Here is a 15,558-nt window from a genome sequence, read left to right as displayed (position 1 = left end):
AAGACCATGAACAGTTGCAAATATTCCAATATACACTTTTGGTGGGTGAGACTTCTCGGTTGAATCACAGACTTGTTAAATCAGCCATAACACACCATCATAAAATAGTTCCAACTGATTTGTAGGGCTAAGAAACAGTACAAATACTGATTAGGATGTGTCTGCTATTAGTGCCTTACATACAATACAATCAACTGCATAACATAATCAGTACTCCCAACACTACAGGTATCTCTTGTATTCTTCTCAAGCCTTGATCCACATTGTTATAGAATGAATATTCATACTTAAATATTTATAAGTTATTCCACTAGATAATAGATTCAAAGGCATTGATTGGCTTTCATAGGAATTAAGCATGCAATGATAACTATTAATAATGATCAAACTGTGTAACAATACTGTGATAACTATTATTAATAACAAATATAGAATGATAGCTATTATTAATAATTATTATGCTCAGGGTCACACCAACGGTACAAGGTATCTGGGAATTAATCGCATCACATGTTTTAAGTTCGAGGGGATCTGTTGGCAAGTCTTGTCGAAATCTGACACCTCTTTTTATATCTTTCTTTCATGCTGGCTAAGTGAGAATCCGTATGTTTTCTTATCCAATCAGTTGCACTACAGTTTTAACAAGAAAAACTCCCCATAACTTGACTCACTCCCTAACTCTCCAGATCTAAAGCAGGAGACTTTTCAAGCAAAGACTGTCCCAGATTGTTCTGTGCTTCTGCTATAACTTATCAGCTAAAGCTACTCTGACTAGAAACCTGTTTCATTCTCACAGAAACTTACTTATCAGATAAAAGTTTAGAATTAACCATTTATACAAAAAACCTGTTTCCATGGTTTTCCGTGAACCTTGAGAACTACAAAAGATCTTTAATTTTTTGTTTCAGCATAAATGCACACAAAGTATTGCTTCCGTGTGTTCATTAATACCTTTGTGTGCAGGATTCTAGAGAGTTTTATTGTTTTTTATTAAGGGCCTGTCAAGAATCAGGATCTTTAAAAAATTATCCTGACCAGTCCCAACAAGAACAGCAATGGGACATTCCTGTTCTTTCCCTGCTGACTCATACAACTTTAATTAGGCAATCCATTTTAAAAAGAGTATGAACTGTATCATTGCAGAGCTCTGCAGAGCAACCTTTTAAATAACTGAAAAACAGGGACTGAAAATAAATACTACAGGCCAGGAAGGGAGAGCGTGGGCAAGTATCTTGTACATTTGTTAACTGTTTGTAGGAGTTGCTTCTCCTTTCAAGAAATGGCGGTTTCAAGATATCTACATGGGAGCATAAACTCTGGGATCCAAAACACAAGAGAAGGTTAAGGGGAGATTTAATAGAGGTATTCAAAATCATGCAGGAGTTTGATAGAGTAAATAAAGAAAAACTATTTCCACTGGCAGGAGGGTCAGTAACCAAAGGCCACAGATTTAATGTAATCGGCAAATGAACCAGAGGGGAGATGAGAATTTTTTTAGTGCAGCAAATTGTTGTGATCTGGAATATGCTGCCTGTGGAAGCAGATCCAATAATAACTTTCAAAAGACAATTGGATAAATACTTGGAAAGGAAAGATCTGCAGGGCTATGGGGAAAGAGCAGGGGAGGAGTGGGACTAATTCGATAGCTCTTTCAAAGGGCCAGAATAGGCACAATGGGCCGAATGGCCTCCTCTGTACTGCAAAATTTTCCATGTTTCTCAACATCCACATTAGGGACGATTTAAGAGTCACTGTTTCTAAATCTGAAGAATTTATGCAGCATGACTCTCAGACTGTAACATCCATTTTCAAACTTTGAGATCTTTAAAGAGAAGATTCTAGTTCAAATGGTGGAATCTATTTCTAACAACTCCCTGGATGAATTTGCTTCCACTTTCACCACCTTCCCTTGGTTCTCCTGTGGTTGAAAACTGTGGGGCATTGCTCAATCAGTTCCTGGTTGTGCCAGAATTTCAAGGTAGTGATTCCTAGTACCAGTTTTATTCTTCAATCCCAATCACAGAAACAGAACCATCTCTGGTTAAGACCTGACGTTCTCTCTGATTATTGAAAATTTTTCTGAGGTTGGGAAACTAATCAGGAGAATTGTGACCGTTAATAATCTGAAATAAAAGTGCATAACAACAGTGTTAATTCCCAGTATGTAGGTAGTGCTAGGCACCATTTAATCAATATTATGCTGTGGGAGACCTCTGAGAGTGCACACTTGCCTCAGCTCATCTGCTGCTGAAACCCCCATCCATGCCTTTGTTACCTCCAGACTCAACTATTCCGCTGCTTTGCTGGCCGGCCTCCCAGCTTCCACCCTCTGTAAACTTCAGCTCATCCAAAACTCTGCTGCCCGTATCCTAACTTGTACCAAGTCCTGTTCACCCACTGTGACCTACGTTGGTTCCTGGTCAAGCAGCACCCTGATTTTAAAATTATGGCCTCATTCCTTCTTATCTCTGTAATCTCCTCCAGCCTCACAACCCTCCACGATCTCTGCACCACCAATTCTGGCCGCTTGCACACCCCTGATTTTAATTGCTCCATCATTGACAGCCATGCCTTTAGCTGCCTGAGCCTTAATCCCTGGAATTTCTGAAAATCTCTCTGACTCTCTCTCCTCCTTTAAGACACTTCTTTCAACCTTCTTCTTTGACCAAGCTTTTGGTCACCTATCCTCATATCACCTTTGTGTCTGGGGGTCAAATTTTGCTTGATAATGTCCGTGTAAAGCACCTTGGGACATTTCACTATGTTATATAAATGTAAGTTGTTGTTGTAAGTGTACTTACCCCTGTGCTAGACAGTGGTCCCATCATGCCCCTGCAAACAATCTCTGCTCTGAGTCTTCAGTGTGATCTTTATACTTTTGCAGGATATTTGTACGTAGCAATTGAATTTGCACCACATGGAAATTTGTTGGATTTTCTGCGCAACAGCAGAGTGCTTGACACTGACCCAGCTTATGCCATTGCGCATGGCACTGCCTCTACCCTCTCCTCACAGCAGTTGCTGCAGTTTGCAGCTGATGTGACAAAGGGCATGGATTATCTCAGCCAGAAACAGGTTTGCTTTATTTTTGCAATCTCATCCCTGTCATCAATCATCTATCTGATTTCTGTCTTGAGTTTTTTTTGAGTTGCTCTGTCTCACTATTTTGCTCATTTTATTTTCAGTTGTGGTTCAGTATGGGTAAGGGTAAGGGGAGCTGCGATAATGCAATGGGTTAACACACTCAACCTTCCCCTTTCAGACTCGGGAAGGAATCCAGTCCAGACTGATTGAATTAGCACACCTTCCCGTTAGATTAAGAATCCTATCAAGAAATGAATCTGTACATCAGTTCTTATTACCTGTGCGTCCAAGGTACAAAATTTCCATTTTCCTAGGCCAACTGGTATGGGAACGAGATGATTACTTGGGGCCCATCTGACATCTCTCTCTAGCCAATTGCAATGCTCTGCTACCATGATTGGCTAACACATAATAGACCAGGGATTAAATTTGGATCTTACTGTTGGTTCAGGGTCGATTCCAAATTACCACATTGATTGATTGATTCAATTCTTTGAAATATTAATTTCTCTGCTCACATTGTTACACAGTTGCACCATTAGGAAATTAAAAAGAAAACACATACCAGTCAAAACCGACCTCCCTGAGGGTCAGGTCATTGTAGCAGTAACCTCGTAACTTTAGGGGTCCAAATTTAAATTCTCTCCAAAAGTTATTCAAACTCAGCCATCGATGGTTTCTACGGTTCCCAGTCAGTCTCCATCTGGACAGTTTTGTGTTACTGGAGCATTCAAGCTCAGTAGAGGATCCCACTGTGATCTACAAATCCATCTCCAGCAAATCATTCCGATTGATGATAGTCATGGAGGAACAGTGGGGAAGGTGGGGGAGGGAGTGATGGAGGAGAGGAAACAGTAACAAAATCAAGGCTGGCTTGTTCAATACACCCATATAATATCCATTTACTGACAGAGCTTTCCCTTTTTTGTTAGTTTATTCACAGAGATTTGGCGGCTAGAAATGTTCTTGTCGGAGACAACTACATTGCAAAGATTGCAGATTTTGGATTGTCCAGGGGAAAGGAAGTTTATGTAAAAAAGACAATGGTGAGCGTAAACATTTACTTGGGTGCTATAAAATTACATCTGCTGAACTCTAAAGACAGTAAGGTTCACCATGCCTGCAGTGGTCTCAGCCCTGAGCTCTGGAATTCTCTTCCTAAATCTTTCCACCTCTCTCCCCTCCTGTAAGGCGTTCCTCAAAACCATTTTTTTTTTCAAATTTATTCATTCACAGGATGCGAGCGTCACTGGCAAGGCTGACATTTATTGCACATCTCTAGTTGCCCTTGGGTAGGAGCTGCCTTCTTGAACTGTTGCAGTGCCTCTACATCACTACATTCTAGTGGTTTTGATACAACTGAATGGCTTGATAGGCCATTTCAGAGGGCAGTTAATTGTCAACCACATTGCTTTGGGTCTGGAGTCACATGTAAGCCAAACTGAGTAAGGACAGCAGATTTCCTCCCTAAAGAACATTAGTGAACCAGATGGGTTTTCACAACAACCCAGTAGTTTCATGGTCACCATTATTGAGACTAGCTTTTATTCCAGATTTATTTAATTAACAGAATTCACAAATTGCTATAGTGGGATTTGAATGCATGTCTCACAGATTATCAGTCTAGGTCTCTGGATTACTAGTACAGTAAGATAACCACTACAGTACCGTACTCTTTGACCAAGCTTTTGATCATTTCATAGAATCATAGTGTTATACAGCACAGAAACAGGCCCTTCGGCCCATTGTGTCCGTGCCGGCCATCAAGCACCTAACTGTTCTAATCCCATTTTCCAGCACTTGGTCCATAGCCTTGTATGCTATGTCATTTCAAGTGCTCATCTAAATACTTCTTAAATGTTGTGAGGGTTCCTGCCTCTACCATCCCTTCAGGCAGTGTGTTCCAGATTCCAACAACCCTCTGGGTGAAAAGATTTTTCCTCAAGTTCCCTATAAACCTCCTGCCCCTTACCTTAAATCTGTGCCCGCTGGTTATTGACCCCTTCACTAAAGGAAAAGGTTTCTTCCTATCTAACCTATCAATGCCCCTCATAATTTAGTATATGTCCTAATATCTCCTTATGTGGCTCAGTGTCAAATTTTGTCTGATGATCACTCCTCTAAAATGGTTTGGGATGTTTTACTGCATTAAAAGCAGTATATAAGTGCAAGTTATTGTTGTATTTGTTGCAGGATTCTTCACCTTAGAATTTTTATATTTCATTTTTCACTATATCTAAGTTTTTCTTGGGCCGAGAACCATTCTCCAATGGGACGATGAGCAGCCAGCTTTCTCCGAGAATGCACCTAGTTGGTTATTTGGATAACTTTGATAATGGACCTACAGGCATTCATCATCCATTGTTTCCCACTAGTGGGAATTGCAAATATACATCAGCATTCCTAGTGGGTTACGCACTCAATGTCACAAAAGCACGGTAAAGATTCCAATGCCGCATTCCCAATTAACAACCATCATTAATGTCACTTTCAAGATTACTCTGAAAAATTAAAGATGACAAACATTTTTACAAATTCACTCTCGGGATGTGGGTGTTGCTGTGGCAAGGCCAGCGTTTGTTGCCCATCTCCAATTGTCAGTGGTGGTGATGATCCGCTTTTTTAAATTGCTGGGGAGAGGGTAGCATAGTGGTAATGTCACTGGGCTAGTAATCCAGGGGCCCAGGCTAATTCCTTGGGAACATGGGTTCAAATCCCACCATGGCAGCTGGTGGAATTTAAATTCAATTAATTAACAAAAGTCTGGAATTGAAAGCTAGTCTCAGTAATGGTGCCATGAAAATATCGACTGTCGTTTAAAAAAAACCCATCTGGTTTACTAACACCCTCTAGGGAAGGAAATCTGCTGTCCTTAACCTGGTCTGGCCTACATGTTACTCCACACCACAGCAATGTGGTTGAATCTTAACTACTGTCTTAAATTGCCTGGTAAGCGATTCAGTTCAAGGGCAATTAGGGTTGGGCAACAAATGCTGGAATTGCCAGTGACACCCACATTTGATGAAAGCATAAAAAAAAGTCCATGTGGTGTAGGTACACCCACAGTGCTGTTAGGGAGGGAGTTCCAGGATTTTGAACCAGCGACAGTGAAGGAACGGCGATATATTTCCAAATCAGGATGGCGTGTGGCTTGGAGGGAAACTGGCAGGTGGTGGTGTTCCCATGAACCTGCTGCATTTGTCCTTCTAGGTGGTAGAAGTCATGGGTTTGGGAGATACTGTCAAAGAAGCTTTGGCGAGCATATTCAGCGACAATCGGCATGTGGAGGCCAACCTTTGGAAACTCTGCTCCCTCTGGCTCAATCCAAAATATCAGGCTCTGAGGCTATTTCAAGCTGATCCTGATCTTTGGAATATCGAAAGCACCATGAATTGCACACACTGCCTACTGTGCCTGACTCTCCATTCAGCAACTTCCAGCGGGAAGGATCTTGCAGCAGGAGAGGAGTCTTCAATAATTGACACCTTATCCTGTAGATCACCCATGCACGGAATTTTCTGAGGAACCTAGAGCACCGAGGATGTCTTGCCAGTAGCAGGTTTATTAGAAAACTACAAGTGCATTACCATTAAAAATCAGTTGGACAGAAAATCATGTGCTAGACATGTGTGATATTCCAATAAAGGGAGATTGCAAGATCTTGGGAAATATTATGGTTTTTACTTTTCATTTATTTACAAGAGAACATTAATGCCTATTAGATTGCAGCCACTTATTTTTATCCACTTCTGTTTTTCCATCCTATTAGGGAAGGCTACCAGTCCGATGGATGGCCATTGAATCCTTAAATTACAGTGTTTATACAACAAACAGTGACGTGTAAGTTCCTTTTGTATGATGAACGTGTCAGGGAACCAGTTAAGAATTAATGCGCTCATTTATGGCATCCTTTTCAAAGGGGATGCAACAAAGGTTGACTACATTGATTCCTGGAATGAGAGGATTGTCCTATGAGGATCAATTGAGTAGAGTGGGCCTATATTCTCTGGAGTTTAAAAGAATGAGAGGCGATGTCATTGAAACATATAAAATTCTTCAGGGGCTTGACATGGTAGGTGCTGGGAAAATGTTTCCCCTGGCTGGGGAATCTGGAACACAGGGTCACAGACTCAGAATAAAGGATCGACCATTTAGGACTGAGATGAGGAGAAATTTCTTCACTCAAAGAGATGTGAATTTTTGGAAGTCTCTACCCCAGAGAGCTGTGGATGTTCAGTCGATGAGTATATTCAAGACTGAAATTAATAGACTTTTGGACTCTAAGGGAATTAAGGGATGTATGACGAGGGTGGGAGGGTGAATTTATAGTCAAAGATCAGCCATGATCATATTGAATGGTGGAGCAAATGCAAGGGGCTGTGTAGCCGAATCCTGCTCCTATTTCTTATGTGCTTCATTTACAGCATGATCCCTAATATGGCACTAAATTAGTGATTGCACTGAGAAGGACAAATACAGAGGTAATTGAAAAAAATGCTACATTGCAGTGAAGGAGGGCTCTCCTGAGGTTGGGGTTTCATTAGATTGTTGAGGCAGAGTTTGTAAGGAATTTTGTTCTGCAGCTGGCTGCAGTTTACTTACTGTGGGAGTGTGCTTAACGCTGATACTGGGTGACAGAAATGGATAAAAGAAAGAATTTCCCACCATTGTGTCCCTCATCCTGATTAGCACAAAAAAGGAGTGCTTGAAAGGATGAACTGAACATTATCCAGACTTTTAACTGCAAAGAATGATTGACCTCACCTTCTTGCAACTAATTCAAAACTGGCATTGATAGAGGCCTGGGAATAGCCTATTGGTTGCTGGAATGAAATGTGACTCGAGATAAGCAAAGTGGACAGGAAGGCATTTGCTAAGTGCTAGTGTTGGTTTTTAAAGGAACATGGTACTTTTTGCCTCATTATATGAATCGTGCAGATAATGGAGTCGATGTTCTCCATCACTGCCTGGGCAATAATCTAGCAGATCACCCTGTATAGGATGGGCCTGATTTTCATTCAATCAGATCTATAAAAGACAGGAAATCTGTTCCACTAGATTACTGCCCAGAAAGTGAAGACATAAAATCCACCTCAATGTGTTGAAAAATTAAATTTATTTCTCTGAATTTGAAAGAGGATTACAGCATTTAATCACCACAGGAGCTGGTTATTGCTCTATGCGTTCATAACTAATTGAAGTTACTGCTTAATTAGGCTGCGTCGGTTTATGTAATTACGTAAATTCAGAAAAGAATGACTTATTTATGAATGTGTTTGCAAGATATTTTATGAACCTGTTACAAAAACATTTCTCGCTCACAATGTTTTCTGTAGATGGTCATATGGAGTTCTCTTGTGGGAGATTGTTAGTCTAGGTAAGTAACACCATTAAAAACTATTCATTTAGCTCTGTAATCGTCAGGACGTCTAATGTGTAATATTCGTGAGACACATTGTGTAAGATCTCACACTGTAGATATGCTATTGTAATTCTCTAGAAGAAACACATGGCACTTGCCCTCTGGACTGCTGCTGTAAACCAAAACCTTATAATCAACTCCCTCTAATGGCACATTGCATGCTAAACCAAGCAATACACTACATATGAAATGAATAATAAGTGAACATTGGGTCCCCAGTGCCAGTTTTTCTGGCTAGCAAGCTCTGCAGAGCATTTAATAGGTGGTGGATGTGTCGAGCAGGAGCGTGTCAGGCAAGAGTGTGATGGGCAAGAATGTGAGGGGCTGATGTATAACAGGCGACTAATTTAATATTGCCCATGTTACAGTAAGTAACTGAAAGGAAGTTATTTAATAATGTTTTACATTACATGGGGAAAGTTTGCATTGTTGAGATAAGATAACCATTTCTTGCCCTAAATCTGTGACTAGGTGGTACCCCCTATTGTGGAATGACTTGTGCTGAACTCTACGAGAAATTGCCCCTTGGATACCGGATGGAGAAACCACTCAACTGTGTTGATGAAGTGTAAGTTTCTCAAATCCTTTTTGACAGGGTCACCTCGAGCTACCTCTGCGCTCGGTTATTGGTGAAATCTTCCGTGTTTAAATAGAAGGCAGCTTGTTCAGCTCCATACTTCACTTGGAAATATTTACAGGAAACAGAAACACTACCAGACTGTGGACTAGTTAATAATGTTCTTTGTTAGTAAATTAGTGTTTAGCTTATTTTTTAGGTTTGAGCACTGTATAGTTTTCCATTGAGAGGATAATTTCTGTTGCTGTTGGCATCCTTCCATCTACGAAAGATGATGGACACGCAACAAACAATCCATTTAGGTGGGGTGTCTTCTCTTGGTGCACCTTTGCTGATGGCTGTGAAGGCCAATCCTTGACAGGCAGGTTCTGCCACAAGTGCCACTCATGAAGCTGCCAAGTAATGCTGTGAATTGTTGTTCTCAGCATTGGCGCCTGTTGTCAAGCTGCTATAGCCACTGTTCGTTGTGGTTGTGCACACCAGTCCACGGGATGTGTCTCCATTTCCCTCTTTCACCAGCAAGTGACTCTCAAGTGTAATAGTCGACATTTAGAGCCTTCATGTCACGTTTGCAAGCATCCTTGAATTGGAGCTTTGGGTGTCCATTGGTTGTCTGGCCCTGGCTACCTCACCATACAGAAGGTCCTTGGGTATGCAACCATCTTCCATCTTATGGACATGTCCGATCCACCGAAGTTGCCTCTGTTTGATTAGTGCCAACACACTTGGGAGCTCTGCCACATTTGTGATTTTATCTTGCCAGGATACACCCATAATGTGCCGCAGACAGCAAAGATGAAAATTATTGAGCTGTTTTTCCTGGTAGCTGTAAATCGCCCATGTTTCACAGCCATACAGCAAGGTGCTGAGAACACAGGCCTTATAAACCATCAGCTTGGTCCTAAGGGTCAGCGTGGTGTTGTCTCATGCACCTTTTGCAAGTTGTCCAAAGGTGGTAGCTGCTTTCCCTGTGTGTATATCGAGCTCTGCATCAAGGGACAGATTACCTTCCAATCTCATGCTGCAACTTCACTGGAAAATCAGTGGTTATCCTTGTGAAGCAGCAGAAGCAGCCGTTTATCTGGGAAATGCACTGAGCTTCCACAGAAGAGGACTCCAGGTGATCATTGTTCTGTATTATCACGGAACTCAGATGACATGGCCATTCTTGTGTTACCCACCTCCTACCACCACCACCAACCAACCCCCCCCCACCCCCCACCCCACTCCCCAACCACGTCACGACCCCACCACTTGCTGTAATGCTAAGGCTGATTCCCGATTTCCCTATTCTGGAAAATCTTTTTTTTTCTCCTTTCCAACCAAGTCCCTGCTCCCCCAACCCCAAAGATAAATCAAGAAAAACTCTTTCAAACCATCCTGTATCCTGGCTGTGAGAGTGAGCAGATGAACAGTGATATTTTTTGAACTGTAGGAAGCGGTCAGTGTGAATTTCTTCACTTTTCTTTAAAAACTTTCTTGTACATGTAGAATATCAAAACAAAGTTACCTCTCATGGTTTTTCTTTTTAAGAGCTTTGTAAAAATATGCTTTTCTCTTGGATTGATCTGCCTACTAGTCTCCTATTTCTGTCTTGTCTCATGTGTGCTATAATCAGGAGTTGGCCTGATTACATAGAATTACACAGAATGTACAGCACAGAGACGGGCTATGTCGGTGTTTCTCATCCATAGGAGCCTCCTCCCACCTCACTTCATCCCACCCTCTCAACATATCCTTCTATTCCTTCCTCCCTCATGTGTTTATCCAGCTTCCCCTTAAATGCATCTCAGCGATTCCCCTCAACCACGTCCTGTGGTAACGAGTTCCACATTCTCACCACTCTCTAGGTAAAGAACTTTCTCCTGAATTCCCTATTGGATTTATTAGTGACTATCTTATGTTGATTGATGGTTAGTACAGAAGTGATGCAGCTTTAAGGCTGCTTTAACTTTACATTGAACCAAAACAGCAAATGTACTAAATGTGTTTGTAATAAACAGTGCCATTCAATTCTTTCAGATATGAATTAATGCAGCAGTGCTGGCGTGAGAAGCCTTATGAGAGACCGACATTCGCTCAAATACTCGTGTCCCTCAATAGGATGCTCGAGGAAAGGAAGGTAAGTCTGAACAGACTGACTGAGATACTCCCTGAGAGGAATTGCACTCAATAGAAGTGTGGGCTGGGCAACTGTGATCACAATGTTCTACCCTTATCTCCAACTTCATAGAATCATGGAATCTTACAGCACAGAAGGAGGCCAATCGGTCCATTGTGTCTGTGCTGTCTCTTTGAAAGAACTAACAAAATAGATCCACTGCATAGCCCTGCAAAATTGACCTTTGCAAGTATTTATCCAATTCCCTTTTAAAAGTTATTATTGAATCAGCTTCCACCACCCTTTCAGGTAGCACATTCCAGATCATCATAACTTGATGCGTTAAAGGAATTACCCTCCTCTCTCCTTTGGATTTTTTGCTAATTATCTTAAATTTGTGTCCTCTGGTTAGCAACCCTCCTGCAAATGGAAGCAGTTTCTCTTTGTTTATATCAAAACTATTCATCATTTTAAACATCTCTATTAATCTTCCCTTAACCTTCTCTGCTCCAAGGAGAACAATCCCGACTTGCCTTCACTTCGAGTCCAGGTTTTGCAATGACAGTCCAGGCTCACTGATTCGCTCTTTTAATGTCATGTGTTCTTCTGATTTGCAATTAGTCAGATAGGATCCATGACACTTGTTGTTTTTGTGCATTCATTTAGACCTATGTGAACACAACACTATTCGAGAAATTCACCTACGCAGGCATCGACTGCTCTGCTGAAGAGGCCGGATGAACACTCCATGGGGCAGCAACACATGAAAAATGAGCTAAATTGAGTTTTGTAAATTTTTGAAAAATACAGAATTGCCAAAACATACAATGCACTATAGTATATTTTTGATGTGGAAATAATGGAAGTGATTATTAACTTGCATTTATTGGTAATCCTTAACCAAACAAAGAGCAAGTGTCACCATCAGGACTAGTTTTCAAAATCGGTTACAAATCATAATCCTTGCTTCTATATTTTGTATTTGTACTTTTGGAATTTTTGGGATTGTACAAAGTGAGTGAGCTGACCAGGGAACAGTTTGGGAAGGAGTTGCTGAGGTGGACATTTTGAATAGTCACATTATTAGAGATGCAGTCATTAATCTAAAAGTGTTTCAGCTTTAACTCGTGTGTGAAGTCAGAAGGAATATTGTTGAAACAAGGTTGTTCTACTGATAAATCCATAAACTGGCTGGAAATTATGTTGTAGAATGATGGGTACTAACACCTACATTTGCATCTGAAATTCTTCCTTCCGTTACTTTAGTGAAGATGTTAACCTGTTTATTTTGTTTTAAGCTAGCAGTGAGAGGAAATTTAAGTGAACATGTTAAATGTTTGTACTTTATTATCTAACATTATAATCCCAAGGCGACGGGGAGAGAAAGAATCAGCAAGGCGGCAGAAGTAAACAAATGAAGGTTAAAATTAATTGTAAGAAAAAACAGACTTGCACTTATTTAGTGTCTTTCATGAGCTCAGGAGATCCCAAAGTGCCTAACAGCCAAGGAAGTACTTATGAAGTATAGTCATTGTTGTAATGTAGGAAATGCAGCACCCAATTTGCACACAGCAAGTTATCACAAACAACAATGTAATAATGACCAGATATTCTGTTTGGGTTGTTGGTTGAAGGGGAGGCAGTGGCGTAGTGTCACTGAACTAAAGCCCTGGAAAAAGTGGTTTCAAATCCCTAGGCAGCTGGTGGAATTTAAATTCAAGCTAGTCTCAGTAATGGTGCCATGAAACTATCATCAATTGTCATAAAAATCCATCTGGTTCATTAATGTCCTTTAGGGAAGGAAATCTGCTGTCCTTACCTGGTCTGGCCTACATGTGATTCCAGACCCACAGCAATGTAGTTGACTCTTAACTGCTGTCTGAAATGGCCTCGCAAACCACTCAGTTGTCAAGGGCAATTAGGGATGGCCAGTGATTCCCACATCCCATAAAAGAATAGAAAAAAATAAATATTGGGTCACCGGGGGAGATCTTCCCTCCTTTTCAAATAGTGTCACGGGATCTTTTATATCCACCTGAGCAGGAAGATGGGGAGATTAACATCCCATCTGAAAGATGATGCTCTATCATGTTCCGTTTAGAAAAGGAGTCTAATTGGAGTTGTTCACTCATTAAACCGAACTTCTGTTTTTGTGGCTAAGATGGAGTAAGGTAGGTTTTTTAGTGAGACTGTTGGGTTTGATTCAAACCTGGAAGAAGGAACTGTATAGTATTTAAATGTTGTGTCATTAGAGAGCTGTCTCCATGTTTGCCAGTTATCACTTTGTATATAGTTCTTGGAACCTTAATGTTAACCATGAATAAGAAACAGTGTAGTTGGTAGATGGACTCTTGTTAAGCAGTTTTAATTATATGGGTTGAGATTTCTGTTGGTAGCCAATCCAATGACAACTTTTCTTTTTGAGTTTGTAACAACCTCTCTTTGCTTAAAGATCATTTCTGCAGTGCTTGTTTGTGAGGGCCAGAGTTGACATTTACTCTAAAAGTGAGGATCTGTCATGTGACAGAAATGATTAGCAGAGGTTATCAGTTTCTAAAGTTTATTAAATGCTTTTCACTATTTCTGGAATCAGTGAATTTCAACCCATTTTTAAAAATCAAACGAAAAACGACTTCCTTCTGCTTTTATATTTTTGGAATTTCAAACGATGTGCAAGAAAAAATTGTATTAAATGTTTGACTTTCAGTGAAGCAGGCCTATTTGATTCCAGTTACAGCAATTTATGAATTGTAGCAGAGGCACATGTAGTCAAAAGGTATTATTTTTATTCTGCTTTCTTGATTATTATATCAATATTTGAGTCAGGTTACCTGCATGCATGCATAATATTACACCCATTTGTAAGCATTTTCTTCAAGTTACAAGCTGCATGCATATTTTAACTGAACGCTAATTTTGAAAGGATGGCAGTGAGATATATTCCTGTGTGTCACTTCTTAATCATGACTCCAGTTCTTACAGCTATGCTAGAATTGCTCAATCCCCTGTGAGAACAGTTACATTTCTTAAAACTCTTTATAAAAAGATAATAAATGTTTGCTTGTTTTTACCAAGTTGCTGTATTTCATCTCTCCACATCCATTTAATCCCTTTTGAACAAAAAGCTGATTTATTGTGCAAGTTTACTGAGTTAAACAGAGGCAATAATAAAACAGCTTGGACACTGCAATAGGGGCAGAGTAAAGTCTTCAGTGTTTTGAGTCAGTGCTGCTGAGATTATTGATTGCTTTATATGCCCCCATGTCTATCTCACAATGGCAGAGATTCTGCCGTAGATCCAGGCTGAATTGTTTCAATTTAGTGTGTACAGGATTTTTTTTAGAAGTAATATTTACAATGAAAAAATTTAAAACGGGATCTGTTTTCTACGAGATGTTGAAATGAAAGTTTTCTCCAGTTACTGACAGGTGAAATAGACGAACTTGAAATTTATTATTACATTGAATGATAGAAATTACAGCACAGGAGGAGACCATTTGGAGCATTGTACCTGAGCTAGTGCTGGCTCTTGAGCTGAAAATAATCACTGTAAATCCCATTTCCCTAAACAGTCCCTATAAACATTTTCCCTAAAACCTTTCTGTTGGAGACTATTAACAACATACTACAAAAAAAAATCATCTAGACAAATTAACAAGGCATGGTGATACTTTGTATAGTACACTCAACAAGAATTATCCACAAATCTATGACAAGACAGCCATTACATTTGCATGCTCTCAGGCTGGGTGTGATGGCAATTCTGTTAAGTGGCCTCTCTGATCCTGATTATGGAGAGGAGCAAAAATAAATGGTCAGGCTTGATGCTTTTGATCAAATGCCGTGACTCCCACTCAAAACTGTGCAATTGTTTCACTGAAAACAGTTTCAGACTCCCTACCTCACACTCAAATTGCTTTGCCAATATTCACTGTGTAAGTTCCAGCATGGAAAATGGTTATTTGCAAAAGGTACAGAATGGCTTCTGACATTATCAAGCCAAATCCCAACATAAATCAGCGTCTTTAGGAAAGGAAGAATAAGATGAAAATTTGGGAATGGGGTATCAGTAACAAAAAAATTCCCTTCACTCCATGCAAGATTCCCAGTGGATAGGTATCATGTTACCAATCCCACTATTAAAATAAGCACTAAGAGGTGCATGAAAGAAGTTCTACTTGACTTGTCTTCCTCTCATCCTCTGAGGAAATCCAAAGACCAGCAATTCCGCATGTTGGAGATAGCAACGGTAGGTTTTGCATCCTTCCAGTGACACCGTGACATAATATGCTTACATGTGCCTCACCAGGAAAACTTAGGACTTGCCTTTTAAGGGAGGCAAATCATAGCTTTTCTCATGCAAACCAAGGTTCT

General features: G+C 40.3%; 1 protein-coding gene across 2 annotated transcripts in view; it reads left to right on the top strand.

Annotated features, from left to right (window-relative positions):
* Positions 1–14,254, top strand: part of tek (TEK tyrosine kinase, endothelial) — a 93,983-nt gene extending 79,729 nt beyond the window's left edge. For both annotated transcript variants that reach the window (XM_068030523.1, XM_068030522.1), the window contains 7 exons: positions 2,885–3,075; positions 4,017–4,130; positions 6,854–6,924; positions 8,421–8,461; positions 8,978–9,074; positions 11,106–11,205; positions 11,851–14,254. In XM_068030523.1, the coding sequence (XP_067886624.1) occupies positions 2,885–3,075; positions 4,017–4,130; positions 6,854–6,924; positions 8,421–8,461; positions 8,978–9,074; positions 11,106–11,205; positions 11,851–11,925 (689 nt within the window). In that variant the 3' untranslated portion in view covers positions 11,926–14,254. The remainder of the gene's footprint in view (positions 1–2,884; positions 3,076–4,016; positions 4,131–6,853; positions 6,925–8,420; positions 8,462–8,977; positions 9,075–11,105; positions 11,206–11,850) is intronic.
* The last annotated feature ends 1,304 nt before the right edge of the window (positions 14,255–15,558 follow it).

Source organism: Heterodontus francisci, chromosome 4 (genome assembly GCF_036365525.1).
Source record: "Heterodontus francisci isolate sHetFra1 chromosome 4, sHetFra1.hap1, whole genome shotgun sequence".
Classification (NCBI taxonomy): Eukaryota; Metazoa; Chordata; class Chondrichthyes; order Heterodontiformes; family Heterodontidae; genus Heterodontus; species Heterodontus francisci.
The sequence above is the reverse complement of the archived record's forward strand: the minus strand, read 5'-3'. Positions and strand labels throughout refer to the sequence as shown.